The sequence below is a fragment of the Arvicola amphibius genome, chromosome 11 (genome assembly GCF_903992535.2).
Source record: "Arvicola amphibius chromosome 11, mArvAmp1.2, whole genome shotgun sequence".
Taxonomy (NCBI): domain Eukaryota; kingdom Metazoa; phylum Chordata; class Mammalia; order Rodentia; family Cricetidae; genus Arvicola; species Arvicola amphibius.
Genome location: NC_052057.2, coordinates 38,343,290 through 38,358,244, shown reverse-complemented (window position 1 = coordinate 38,358,244; position 14,955 = coordinate 38,343,290). Strand labels below are relative to the sequence as shown.

General features: G+C 49.6%; 1 protein-coding gene across 2 annotated transcripts in view; it reads right to left on the bottom strand.

Annotated features, from left to right (window-relative positions):
* Positions 1–2,346, bottom strand: part of Trpc3 (transient receptor potential cation channel subfamily C member 3) — a 67,111-nt gene extending 64,765 nt beyond the window's left edge. For both annotated transcript variants that reach the window (XM_038348014.1, XM_038348015.1), the window contains exon 1: positions 2,165–2,346. In XM_038348014.1, the coding sequence (XP_038203942.1) occupies positions 2,165–2,346 (182 nt within the window). The remainder of the gene's footprint in view (positions 1–2,164) is intronic.
* Positions 2,347–14,955: the final 12,609 nt, after the last annotated feature.

The window sequence follows — 14,955 nt, the reverse complement described above, 5'->3', positions numbered from 1 at the left end:
TTGGTCCCAGTTTGCAAACAAATGAGACAGATCAGCTTTGTTTGAGGCAATGGTTGAATCAAGAGTCCCATCAGAGGATGAAGATGTCTGTCTCACTTGTGATATAACAGATGGTATTCTGCCTCCTTCAGTTCTATTAGAATTCCCAAGTGGAAATCTGGAATGTGGACTAAACAAATAAGCAACAGAAGTGTGTGTGTGTGTGTGTGTGTTGATTCTGTCATAAAACTACAAGGAGGATTGAGTGGAGAGGAAGAAATGTCCGGGGAGGAGGGAAATATAGTAATGGGATACATTCAGTAAGTATAGGGGAAATTAGGGGAGGAAGAAAATGAGCGCAGGGGAGGAAATGGCACAGGAGAGCATAGTGTGGGACGAGAGGAAAGACAAAGACAGTAAGGAAACCCACGACTTGTTTGAGAACCTAAAAACGAATGAAAAAAATAAGGACTTGAGAAGAAAGTGGGGTCTTATTCTTAGGATTCTGCTGAGTGTTAAGCTCAGCTGCGCCACTAGGTTACTGAGTGAGACCCTGGGGTTGGCTCTGCGCCGATGACATGTATGCTGAGTCCAAGGCTGAACCGTTCGCCTTTAAACAGTGACTGATGCAGAGACATCGTGGCTTCACTCAACACAAGAGGAGGAACAAGCGGCTCTGCAGCAGGTAGCAAACCGTCTCTGATGTCACCAAGTGTCAAGTAAACGCGAAAAGAGTGCTCCTTTAAGTTTACTTGACACTTGGTGACCTTAAAAAATAAGGAAGGACACAACTGTTGCACTGTGTAAAGCTGGTACACATGGGAAAGGAGCAGTCACGCAGTCACGTAGTCAGACTCCAGGAGAACCCGCTCCCGGGCTTTGCATAACTGACCTCAAGCTTCAGAAGCAAGAGCCGTAATTTCTAACCTGCCCTATTCACGGATAAGGGTGTTGCCTATTTACTTGTTATTTGAGGTAATAGAATAATTTTGTAAAAATCAAGAAACTATACATGTTCATGAAACCGAGTCTGGCACAAAGAAAAAAGCGGACGATATTCTGAAACTTTAGATGGTGGAAGCGAGCCAACAGGGATGTAATCCCAAAGGATGCGCCTTCCTTCTCTCCACTTCCTGGGCCATTTCCTCCGCAAGCTTTTTCAGCAGTCACTGAATTCCGTTAGGATGCGCAGCTGATTTTAAATCGGGGCCTTTCCTGAAAGATCCGCACCCAGTTACTGATTTCTGTTTATATTCCCTACCAGCCCGTTAAGTCCCACGGGGCCTGACTAGGGCCTGAGTTCTCCGTGGGTCGAACCGCCCCTAGCCACGGACCCGGCTGCGGACAGACTTGGGGCAGTAGGCGGCGCTGCAGAGCCCGTGCCCGGACGGAAAGCCACCTGGCCGCTGGCCGGCTGAGCCAAGACCGACGTGGGTCCCCAGGCCCGAGACCCTTCCTCTCAGGATAGGCTCTTCCGGCCAGTGCAGCGCAACGCCAGGGAAAGCAGAGCAGCGCCCTCGGCGTCGTTGCCTCTAGAAGCTGGCTGGATGTTGTCAGTGTTGGAAATGAAACGGGTTCTTGCTCACTCACTCGGTTGTCAACTGCTTTGTCAACTTTGCCGAGAGGAAACAAGAAGAAAGCAGAGACTGGAGGAGGAAGAAATCAGGACTGGAGGGAAGGGGAAGAGTCACCGGGCCCGTGCCATCTGGGAACCACCGCCCAAGTTGGCCCTAAGCGACCCTCTTAGCTGCTGCCCTCGGGGTTTGGGTGTGAGTGCGCCGTCGGGGAAGCCTTCCACCCACTCTGTGCGCTCAGCACCGCACTGTGCCCCGCCGATCCCCACTCCCTGTCCTCTACCCTGGCGTGCCGGACAGGCGACCGCCACCCGCCACCCGCCGCGGGGCTGCTGCGGGTCGTGCGCATACAGTAGGGGCCACGGCCTCCAGGTAACTCGGGGTTCGATTCCCGGGGTCCTAGCTCGGGTGGCCGCTCTTTCTGCCCGAGTCCTGCCGTCGGTGACTGTCCGCCGGCAGTGCACGCACGTGAGCCGCTGAGGCCGGCTGGGCCCGGCTCAGCAGGACCGGGGCGCCAAGCCCGAATCCGCCAGGCAAGCGGAAAGGCGCCGCGCTTAGCGGGTCCCGATCCAGGTCCCGCCCGCCCCGCTCGGCCGCGCTCGGGTACTCACGCGTCGGGCCCCGGGGACGGCGGCGCGCGCTGGCAGGGCGGCTCCAGCCCGCCGTTGACACCCCTCCAGCCCCGGCGGCGGCGCTGCGACTCGGCTCCCTCGGCCTCGCCATCATCCTCCTCCTCCGGCGCAGGCAAGGTCACCCTCGCGGGCTCCCGGCACTTCCTGACCTTGGTGGACATAGCGACCGAGCGCAGCGGTCAGCAGCCCAGCCGCCCCGCGACCAGCCCCGGGGGCTGCGGCGACGGGGACGCCCCGGCCGAGCGCGCGACCTGCAGCGGAACTCGGGGACCGCGGCCGCGATGCCGGCTGCGCGCGGTCTGCCGGCCCGACAGCATCGCAGCGAGACGGCGTGGTTTCCCTGCGAGGAGAGGGAGGAGGGGGGGGGGAGGGAGGAAGGGGAGGGAGGACCAGTCTCTCGGCAGACTGCGCGGCGCAGGAAGCAGACAGACCAGCAGGTGGGGAGCTGAGAAACAGCAGAAACTTCCCTTTCCCTCCTTTCTACCGGAGCCCCAGAACCCCCTTGCATCTGCAGACGCAAGAGTCCTAGGGAAGGAAGAGAAGTCATCGACTTGTTAGTTTTCAGGGAATCGGTTTTTACGGACGCTCAGCTCTCCAGATTTCCAAAGCACTGCTAGTTCCCTGTTGTCAGGCTTAGCAGAATCCACAGGGGTTTAAGTGCGGTTCCTGAGTCCCAGATCCTCACAGCGAGTCAATTTCTAAATGTGCGCTTTGCTTTAGTTCTTACAGTGGCCAAGCATCCAACTAGCGTTCTGTACTTTCCAAGAAGTATTTTTCAGAAAAAAAAAAGAAAATTGTTTTTGTTTGTTTTTTTGTTTTGTTATTTTCTTTGGAGACATGGTCTCACGCTGTGGCCTAGGCTGGCATGGAACTCAGTATCTGACATAGGCTGGCCTAGACCGCAACCGCAATCCTTCAGCTTCCGCTTCAGCCTCTCTCAGTTATAGCGACTAGTGCACATGGGTGTTGGTGTGTGTGCGGAGGCCAGAGGCCAAACCCTGGTATCCTTTCTTAGGATGATCCAGCCTGGTTTTTGAGACAAAATCCTCTCACTGGGTCCTGGGCTCCTGCCTTAGGCTAGGCTTGCTGGCCTTCCAGGGAGCCCAAGTATCCACCCGTCCTCACTTCCGCAATTTCTGTCACCACAGCAGGCACTGAAGAGTGGACTGGGTAGGGAACTCAGGTCCCCACTGAATTATTTTTAAAACTTACAGGAATGCACCTTAAAATCCAAGGTCACTCAGTTTTCTGGGAGGAACGGTTACAGTTTGATCTCTGAGCATTTTAGGGATCAGAGATCCTAGGTGCCTTGTTATAGTAGTTCTGTTTGTAGTGGAGCTGGGAGTGGAACCCAGTGCCCAGGGCTAGGTGCCTCTATCTCTGAGCTGTTCACCAGCCTGTATGCCTCTTACAGATGAGGACACCATGGGCTAGAGAGACGGAGTGTGTAAGCAGGTACTGGGAAAGCTCCTATCAGACCAAGGGCGTGTTCAGGACTTTCTGTTCCCTCAGACAGACACCTTCTGCAATGCACCACCGAAGAATCATAGAAATACCAGCCGGGCTACAATGAGAAATACGATTTGTTCACTTCTAACTTTATCCAGCGGATACTATGCTTCATGGAGAAACAGTTCTTTCCAAACTCAAGACAAACACAAGTACAGAATCGGCTCCCTTTAAGTTAGTTCTCAGGAAGTCCATAGAGTGCTCTGTATGCCTTGCACTGGCAGTAAGCAAGCGTATGTCTAAGGAAGCCATAGTTCAGGGAAGGTGGGACCATTTGGAAACCCCTTTCACGTATTACTTCATATGAAAGCGTTCATTTCCACAGATGAGTTACCAGACCCTTTGGTTCCGTCTTTGGAAGACTTGTAAAGCAGATCCCCTTGTGCACTTCAGTAGCCCTGCCTCAGCCAGGCCCTACTGCCCTCCTGGCTCTCCCCTAAGATGGAGGTCATGTTCCAAGCAAGCCTACTCGTGACTTGTCTCCATTAAAAAAAAAACCCTCTAATGATTCCCCCCCCCCCCCCATGCTCTCATTTTCAAAATCCACATTTGGCATGCAAGCCTTGTGATGGGGAAGCTCAACCAATCACATCTGGTTAGGGTGTGGCCGCCTGGAGACCGAGGTAGAAAAACCAGGATAGGTAGGTGCGCAAGCTCTCCATGCTCTCTGTGCTGTGCTTGCCGGACCATTTCAGATTCCGGACCTCCCACTCAGGTAGCGTGAGTTCCCCCCTTTTTCAACTATTAAAAATATGACTGTTGTTCTTGAGATGGTCTGGTTATTTATTGTACCCACCAAATACGTCAACAGCCTTGTGTGATCTGACCCTGATTCTTAGATTCTTCAGTCTCCCCTCTTGCTCTGCATTATGGACATTCTAACCCTGTAAGACCTGGTCATCATGGGACACTGAAGTCACTTTCCCGTTCCCTTGTCTCTGCCTGTGCCATTTGCCAATACTGAGCTGTCTTTTCATCTCTCTCCCATAAGGAGTTGGTGAGAGGTGCCCTCTAGTCTGACGATCTCTGACGGCTGCCCTCAGGGTCCCAGAGACACTGGAGGTTGCCCTGCTGTGTGTCTGTGCCCATCACTCAGTCTTACCACTTGAGGTTAATTCCTTACGCATTGCTCTCCTATTTCAACTGCGAATTCCTTCTTGTTTTGGGCTATTGGAGAGCTTCTCTTCTGCCTTTAGCTGAATCTATCATGCCCAGGACAAGGACAGAACATGTTGAATGAATGAATTAGCAATTCCGTGGATGCCTTAAAATTACACAATGAGCTGAATTCATGATCTGACTTTCTAAGGCTCTGGGGTTGTCGGAGTCCCCGGCATTTGTTTCCCAAGGACCTACCACAGCAACATTTCAAAGATGGAGTGAACCAACCAAAATTGTCTCACAAGTCTCACAATCCTGGAAATCTGAGTTATAAGTGTGAGCAAGGGTTGTTTATTGGCTTCTCTGGTGTCTTTGGAGTGTGTGCGTGTGTGTACCTTTGCCTTTTGTACCCACAAGTCCTTCCCTCTGCACCGTCTACCATCTTAACCTTCTTATAGGACTCTATTCCTATTAGATTATGCTCAACTAAATCAGTCACCTACTTTAGCTTCATTGTGTCTTTGAAAAACCGTCTCTAACTACTGTCTTATTCTGAGATCCTCGTGTTTAGGATTTCAGTCTGTGAGTTCGGGGTACACACACAGTTCAGTCTGTGATACACACTGTCCCTTCTGGTCCAAGGAACCTATTCCATCAGAGGCCGACAATCTTGTTATTGACCCACCGTTTTATGTAGCCCAGCCTGGCCTCGAACTTGATGATGAATTTTTTTTCCTGATCCTCCTATTTCAACCTCCTGAGTGCTGTGTTTACAAGTGTGTGCTGTCACACCCAGCTTAGGAGGCGATGGGAACCAAAGCATGGTTTGCTGCATGTTAAACAAACACACCGCCAACCAGAGTCCTCAGCCAGAGTCCAGTGGTTCTGATTCTTAAGAACTGTGGCTTGGGCTTAAAGAAAAGTCAGAGGAGAGGAGAACTCAAAGAAAACAGTTCCTAGAAAAGAGGAACCGTTGTCCCTTCTTGGCATAAGCCAGCGCTGCCCCATTTCTTTATCTGCAGAAGAGGCTTTCTCGTTGCAGGTAAGTGCCGCCAGCTGCCTATGTATTCTGTTAAGGATGCATTTGCCAGAGGAACATTCAAAACCTGTTACTTCTTCGGGGAACCAAAAATCAATATTCAAAGCTTGAACTATTTTCAAGTAGAGACTTAGTTGCTGAGGAATACGTGAAACAGAACTTTAATGTTAATTCCAAGTAAAATAGTGCTTACAAAAACTGGTAGCAGATGATGCTTTCCAAATTTGCTCCTTGATTTCTAAGAACATTTTGTACCTGTTTCTTTTTTTCTTTTGTGAGCAGAGCAAACAGATTTATTAAGGAAAAGTGAGAAAGAGCTGCCGAGAGTGGCAAGGTTCCAACGGCAGACACGCTAGGCCTCATTGAGGATCTCTGCTACATCAAGGAAGAGAGACTTCACAGAGTCCCACCCCTAGACAAAGAATTACAGGCAGCTGGTGATGCTGGGAGAGACAGAATTAGTCTCTCCCAAGGATGAAGCCTCTTATTGGTCGTTTAATACGAAGTGGTCAGTCCTGAAGTCGTTAACGCACAAAAACTACAAAAACTGACTCAAGAGTGTTGATCTATTTATGCATATATGTATTCATATATGTCTGGAACTTGAAATTTATTCTATTGTAGAAGTAAGTTAGGAACGATTGTTGTACTTCCAGGACAGTTAGCTTAAACTTTCAGGAACTGTATGAAGAAACCATCTAAGAGCATATCAAATAGTCCAGAGGTTGGGAATCAAATCCCACCCCCACCATTCCGGGGTTCAGGGGCCTTGGGGAAGACCGCTCAAGCCCCAGGAGCTTCTGTCTTGGGAGTGATTCTCATAGTAAGTACAGTGAGAATATTATGTTGATGGCGACACCAGTCCTGCCCAGCTCACACCAGGCGCTATGTAAGCTTTAGCTACTAGCCATCCACCATCATGACCTTCAGGACACCAGAACTGCAAAGTGTGGGTTCTAAAACCAGGACCCATCACGTTAAGTTTAAATCCTACTTTTAGTTTGCTTTGGAATTTATGCTTATAAACGGTATCTCACGCAGCTCAGGTTGGCATCACACTTTGTGTTCTTAGGATGACCTTGAACACCTGACTTTCCTGCCTTTGCTCCCCAAATAATCCATGGGATTATTTGCATGTGCTATCGTGCTTAAAAACAACAACAACCAAAGCCAGGCTGAGTGTGGCAGTGCCTGCCTTTTATCCCAGTATCTGGGAGGCTCATGTGAGTGGGTCTCTGTGAGTTTGAGGCTAGCCCGGTTTATGTAGCAAGTTCCAGACTGGCTAGGGTTGCAGTGAGATGTCTCAAAAAAGGAACAGCAAAACCCCAAACATTTCGTTTACTTTAGTTTTGCTGTGTTGGGAATCAGACTGAGGATACCGTGCATGCTAGGCAAGTGCTTTTTCCGTAGGTCCTGCCTCAGCAAGGTGCATTTCTATGCTGGATCCCTGCCTGCTTGCCTGTTGCCCCTACTAGGCTCTAGATCACGACAGGCCACGGAGACCTGGGGAGTCAGTACACGTTCTATTTGGCCTTGCCATACTCGTGTAATCGTGAAGCTGCAGCTATTGAGTGTTCAAAAGATGGTGGCAAATAGCAGCAGCAGTCAGAACAGCAGATATTTGGCAAATGTGTGAGGCGAAGAGATCTATGTGAGGAGCAGGGAGACACTGTCCCTCCCTGGATAGGGGAAGGTAGCATGGTGCCGACGGGCACGTGGCACCTGAGAAGGGGCGGGATCTTCTCCTGGGTGCGTCTCCTGCTCTTCCTCTCCATCTTTCCCTACATTCTTGGTACCCATTTTCCCTGGTGTCTTATCACTTTGATCCACCCACAGAGTCGCCTCTCAGCTCAGCTCTGTTCCACAAGAGCTTCAGGCTTCACAATGGTCTCTGCAGCCCCATTGGTCGGAGTTGCTCCTCCTCCAGGCAGGCCATTCTTAGCTCTTAAAGGGGAAACGCCTCACACAGATAAACACTCGTGTATAAATAGCTAACGGGTTTATAGTTCTCAAAAGTTGCAGAAACCGCCCCCTCCCTCCACACGAGTAGAAACCCTAGCTGTGTGTTAGTAAAGGGCCACCCACTCCACGTGCAAAGATCCTCTGGCCCGCGTCATGTCACTGGCTGATGCCTTTGCGGCCATCACTGTTCTTTGTCTCTGGCCTAGGGGCTTTGATCCTTGCGCCACTGTCTGAGAGATTGTGAGTGGTCCCTCGTTAGCTTACAAGCAAGGGGAACCAGACTCGTCACAGCTCTGGAGGATTATTAGATTTTGCAGTGAAAAAGCCCCACCACCCTCCCCAGAAGAACACAACCCCACAAGAAGAAATGAGGTTCAGAGAGGGCTTGCGATAACTTTCCCACACGACCGGAACTATTATTAACCCAGTTCTCTATACCCAAGGACTCTTCTGCATACTTAGTAACATATTCTTTAAGATGGGAAATCCACGCTCAAAGGAATCAATGCTCTCTGCCTCGTAGGCGGCTTTGATGAGTATCACGGTGCTTTCCTGATGATCTGAAGAAGCCGACTCAAAAGCCACTCACTAAGCCAGGTTTTCTAAAGCCATTGTGTTAGGAGATGTGAGGAACAGTGGGTAAAACCTTTGCATTCGTTTCTCGACCCCACTCAGTGTGAACATTCAGAGAGGAAGGCTAGCCAGCCTTTATTTTTGGAAGGGTTAAAAACGGCTCTGCTTCATCCTAAGCCCTGCGATCCCTGCCGACCTTCTCCCAACAGCTATTTAAAGCTGTGTTCCTCAAAGTTATATTTGTGCTTCCTTGAGGGCGAGTGAGCGTTCCAATCGCTTACACACAGGGAACCGGCAGAGGCAGATCCTGTACGTCACCTGTCGGGAGGAGAGGCTGTGGGAACAGCCCAGTCTTTTCAGTCCTATGAAACAGTCATTGAGCCATTGAGCTTATCCATCCTACCCAGGCCCCATTTTCCTAATGCTAGAAATTTCACTTAAGAACTAAAACCCCAAGCGTAGTCTGTTTTTATAACTGCGCAGCCTTTTGTGTCACAATCATTCTGTGCTACACAAACGTCTTTCACAACCCCCAGACAGCACAGTCTCCTTCTCAGCTCCAATCTGCTCTGTGATAGGATCAGGGTGGCCCTCTTGTCTCCAGATGACCAGGTAAGTGAAGAAGCAGTTTGTCTGCCTGTGCTTAGAAGCATGAGTTGCGGTTCACTGTGGCAGGTGCAAACACCATTTCAAGACTGCCTGTCTGAGCAGCACAGATTTAGGGAAGGGAATGAACGTGGAGCTTGCCACACTTAGGATATACAAAGGGTAGCATCTCCCTGCTCCTATCCTGGACTTCCTATGTTACTCCTTTTTCTGTGACTCTTAACTCGAGGCCAAAGTAAAGCACAATGACAAACAGGAGAGAAAACAAAAGTGTTTTCTACTTCTTCCTGTATTTACATGGAATAAATTGCGTTAAAGATCTATAAGACACCCACACACATGTCAGTAGTTCCTTTAATGCCAATTTTGTTTAAAAATTAAAGTCACAGGGGCTGGAGGGATGGCTAAGTGATTCCTGCGTTCACGGAAGACCTGAGTTCCATTCCCAAACCTTTGTCCTGTCATCTAAACCTCTTGTGGCCAACTCACAACCACCTACTCAGTGTCACATTTAGAGATCCGATGTTCTCTTCTGGCATCCAAGGGCACCTGCACACATGTGCACATACCCCCCTAACACATAAATACATATACACATACACAAAATTAAAAATAAAGGCTAAAGTCATGTATTCATACAACACACAAAGATACATCTCTATTGTTAATACTTGTGTTGTGAAATTATAATGCCTTTAAAGGTCTTAAGGAAAAAAATAATGAGAGGAGACTACCGGATGCAGAAAATATGAACTGTGTGGGGCTGAAATATTTTCAAGGTCATCACCTGACAAGGTCTGAATCTCTGGTCCAGGTTAATTTACACAACAAACATCTTTACTATGTATGTATTTTTAAATGTGACTTTGCTTGTCTCTTTGTATCTCTTAAAATGCATTGATTCCAGGTCACCTAGAGGTCTTAGCAGGTAAAAAAAAAAAAAAAGCATTTGCCACCAAGCTCAACCTGAATTTAATCCCTGGAATTCACATGGGGAAGGAGAGAGCTGAGGTAGACCCCCCCCACCCTGCCAGTATCCTGCTGTGTATGCACACAGAAAATGAGTGAACAAATGAATGAAGGAAGGAAGGAAGGAATAAATGAATGAATAAAATATAACACTTTTATAACTATAAAATGCATCAAATGCTTTCTCAGAAGAGGTTTAGATTTCTGGTCAAAACATGTCAGAGTGGCTTCTACAGTAATTCATGGATACCTTACTGTAACTGCCTGTTAAAGAAGTGGTGTCTGTCCTTGTAGGAGTTAGCTATCAAAGGATCATTAAATCACATCTATACAAGATCCTGGAAAGCTCGAACCTGCAACACCACCTGTATGTGTGAAGACTGGGGACATCTAACTGGACACACTGTTAGGAATATTTCTTAAGATGAGCCTCTCTATGAATGCAAATAATTCCAATCAGACAAAATTATACCGGATAAAAGATGCCCATGTTTAATGCAGTGCTCCTGAATAGCACCTGGAAAGCCTGGCGAGGAGAAGAGAGAAGTAGTGACCATGTGAAACCCAGAGACCACGTGTTCATTCTCTGGTGGGCAACCTAAATAGCCTGTGGGAGTGGTCCTGACCCTCCCTGGGGAGGGGTCATCACTTGGTGGGCTTTCCCAGAGGTGGAGTCTTGACCAAGGCAACTCCCAAGGGAGGGGGCTTAAAATGGAGCTTCCTGCTCCATTCCAAAGATGGGTGACAGGGGCTGGGATGATGCCACCGAATATAATATTCCAGACTCTTTATATAAAGGGGTGTTGGGGAGCTGGGGTGATGCTTTTGACCAAACACACACAAATAACCGATTTAGTAAGCACTCCAATCCTCTCTGAAATGTGTGTTCCTTAAATTCAAGCTTTGGCTACAACTCCATCAGAGATTCCATTGTATTTACAAGTGTGAGGGGAGATGAGAGCCGTTAACAAGAATCTTTTATGGTAAACCAGAAAGGAGACAGGTTATATATCTTGACATGCAATAGATTTGGCTTTGGCTACAACACAGGAGAGTAGTCTAAATTATAATTGGAAAGTAGGAGTTTTAATCTTAGCTCAGTGGTTTATTCTGGAGGAGTTGTGTCTGGTGGATTCTGTTGACACCTTGGGAAGGCAGTACTTCTGAGAGCATAGGAACAATAAAAGACTCGGGATCCAAACCAAACAAGCAATTCCTATGCACCAAAGCATTTCTTACAAAAGTTATATCAGCTTTAGTTCTAACAACAAAACCTATCATTTCAGTAGGGTATTTTGTTTGTTGGGGACTCCCCCACCCTTTAGCCAACAGCTTAAAGCTCCAACATCCCAAGGGGTTGGGAGAGAAGCTTCATACACAACCGCAAGAAGGTGGCAGGCTCCCAGGCCATAAATGGCTCCGATTTTCATGCAAAGTCAGATTAGTGAATCATAGGTGGATTCTAACCAAAACCGCATTGAAGGGCCTCTGCCACCAATAAAGCTTCATTCAAAATAATCAGCTCATCCTTGGCTAGACTCATGATGTAAACTGTGGCCAAATGCATTAAAACCCAGACAGCTCTGGAGATAACTCAGCAACAAGCCAATATCTAGAAGCAAATTGACTCGGGAGAAATGATAAAAGTGGCTATGAATAGCAATGCTGTGCCGAGGATTTATGGATTTGGACAGGTGGGGGAAAATAAGGGGTTTTAGCTGGAGTAACCACTTAGGAAACTTATAAGAAGATATACATGAATTTAGATTCAAAATTTATTTTCTATAATGGCAGATTACAAAACCGAGTTAGGCACAGCGAGAAAAATCATTACCAGTACCTATAGAAATTAAAAAATCCCAAGAGAAAGCCAGGCATGGTGACACACACCTTTAGTCCCAACATCCGGGAGGCAGAGGCAGTCAGATCTTGAGTTTGAGTTTGCTTTACAGAATGAGCTCCAGCACAGCCAGTGCTAAACAGGGAAATCCTGTCTCAGAAAAAATTAATCCCAAGATAGAAATACGGAGAATTAAAGATCTGATCTTACTACGGGAAATCTATACTGTATCATTCCTGGAAGATCCAATGAGAGTGTGTTCTACGTACCAGAGTCTCAAATCACCATACTTATCATCTTTATCAGCATCACAAGCACCACCGCCACCACCTCCTCCATCACCACCTCCACCACCTCCACCACCTCCACCACCTCCATCTCCACCACTACCTCCACCTCCTCCACCACCTCCTCCACCACCTCCACCACCTCCTCCACCACCTCCACCACCTCCACCTCCACCTCCACCTCCTCCACCACCACCTCCACCTCCTCCACCACCTCCACCTCCACCTCCACCACCACCACCTCCACCTCCTCCACCACCACCACCTCCACCTCCTCCACCACCTCCTCCACCACCTCCACCACCTCCACCACCACCACCTCCACCACCTCCACCACCTCCTCCACCACCTCCACCACCTCCACCACCACCACCTCCACCTCCTCCACCACCTCCTCCACCTCCTCCACCACCTCCACCACCACCTCCACCACCTCCACCACCACCACCACCACCTCCATCACCACCTCCACACCACCACCTCCACCTCCTCCACCACCTCCTCCACCACTCCTCCACCACCCCTCCACCACCACCACCCCCCACCCCCCCACCACCCCCCCCCCCCCCCCACCCCCCCCCACCCCCCCCACCTCCCCCCCCCCACCTCCCCCCCCACCACCCCCCCCCCCCCCTCCTCCACCCCCTCCTCCTCCACCCCCTCCCCCACTCCCCCCCCCCCCCATCCACCTCCTCCCCCCTCCTCCCCCCCCTCCCTCCACCCCCCTCCCCCCCCACCACCCCACCACCCCCACCACCCACCTCCCCACCCCCCCCCACCCCCCCCCACCTCCACCTCCTCCACCACCTCCTCCACCACCTCCTCCACCACCACCTCCACCTCCACCACCACCTCCATTACCCTCCACCACCCTTCATCACCCTCATCCCCCATCATCATTTCTATCACCACCACCACCGTTATCTTCCTCATCTCCATCACCATCGCTACCACCACCATGTTCATCATCACCATCACTGGTAGCACCAGAAACTCTTTTGCCATTGCTTATTATTGAACATGGGTTAGGATGATGCCCTAGAAATCTAAAATGAACCCCCAAACACCAAACAGTGTGATTGCTTCCATATTCTCCTCTCTCACCACTCCCAGCAGACCATAACTGTGAATCCATCAAAAATTAATTATCCATTATCCCAACACCCTCATGGCTAAGTCATCTCTGGAAATAAAACAGGAACAAACACACCCGGGGTGTATGTTATCAACTTCCTAGGCATCTCTCAACCTGATCAAATTGACAGCGAGGATCGGCTGTTGCACCCTTCACCTCTCACAGGTTGTTTACACAACTCCTAGGTCTCTGCAATTGTTTCCTCTGGAGCTCAGCATCTGTTACCAGCACAAGCTGCCTCAGCTTCAGCTTCTTTTTGGGAAGCTCCCTATACCTTCTGAGCTTTGCTCCAGGAACCTCCTCTTTCCTTGTCCCCAGTTTTGACATTAACGCCCACTGGTCTAACAAACTCGTCCTTGTTGCTCTCACTGCTTATCTCTAAGATGTTCCTAACTGCTCTCTGATGTTAGTCCCCGTCTGCTGTTCTCTTTAGAGAGACTGCTCATCTCTAAGATGTTCCTAACTGCTCTCTGATGTTAGTCCCTGTCTGCCGTTCTCTTTAGAGAGACTGGCAGTGATCATCAGGGATTTGGTCTCTGTGCAGAGTATCCCTCCCATTCTCTCAGCCTCGGTTTCTGAATCCTTTCCATCCGTCTCCTTCTACACTGGACCTCAGCCATTGCTTTCTGACCATATCCTGGGATTTGTCATTGTGACTACATAAAACTCCTTCATTACCTCAATTTCCTGCTCCTCCCTCTGACCCTGTCACCCAACATTGCTGTAGCCACTCTCTCTAGTAGCATAATTCTAGCAATGCTCCATCTTCCCAAACCTCCACTCTGCCACTTTGCCCTTCTCTGTTCCATATGCCTCCCACCCAGCTGAGATTCCAAATGGTCATAACTGCTCTCTAAATAAAGTGGTCCCTCGCCTGTCCCTCTTCCCTGTGGTCCCTCCCATGTTCCCTCTTCTCTGAGGTCCTTCCCGTGTCCCTTTTCTCTGTGGTCCCTCCTGTGTCCTTCTTTCCTGTGGTCCCTCCTGTGTTCCTTCTTCTCTGAGGTCCCTCCCATGTCCCTCTTCTCTGTGGTCTTTCCCGTGTCCCTCTTTCCTGTGGTCCCTCCTGTGTTCCTCTTCTCTGCAGTCTCTCCTGTGTTCCTCTTCTCTGTGGTCCCTCCTGTGTTCCTCTTCTCTGTGGTCCTTCCCGTGTTCCTCTTCTCTGTGGTCCCTCCCATCTCCCTCTTCCCTGCAGTCCCTCCCGTGTTCTTCTCTGCGGTCCCTCCTGTGTCCCTTTTCCCTGTGGTCCCTCCCATCTCCCTCTTCCCTGCAGTCCCTCCCATGTTCTTCTTCTCTGCGGTCCCTCCTGTGTCCCTTTTCCCTGTGGTCCCTCCCATCTCCCTCTTCCCTGCAGTCCCTCCCGTGTTCTTCTTCTCTGCGGTCCCTCCTGTGTCCCTTTTCCCTGTGGTCCCTCCTGTGTCCCCCTCTCTTCTCTGCTGCAGTCCCTCCCGTGTTCCTCTTCTCTTCCTTAGGTTCACTTGACAAACTCCTTTCTCTGTACTATGCTCTCTGCGCGCAGCTAGGCCCAGAGGAAAACCCAGGATGATATTGCCTGGTGTAACAGTAAAGAAAGGCCAGGAATAGCAAGTGGATTTCTATGCCGCCTGACCTGTGTGACACAAATAATAACGTGGAGGGTGATGGGGGAATAGGCAGGTCAGCTCTATATGGGCACAGAAGAACATGCACAAACATGTGTATTCTTTCTAGGCAACTGTTATTATGTTTATATTTTATTTTTCCTTTTAGGTG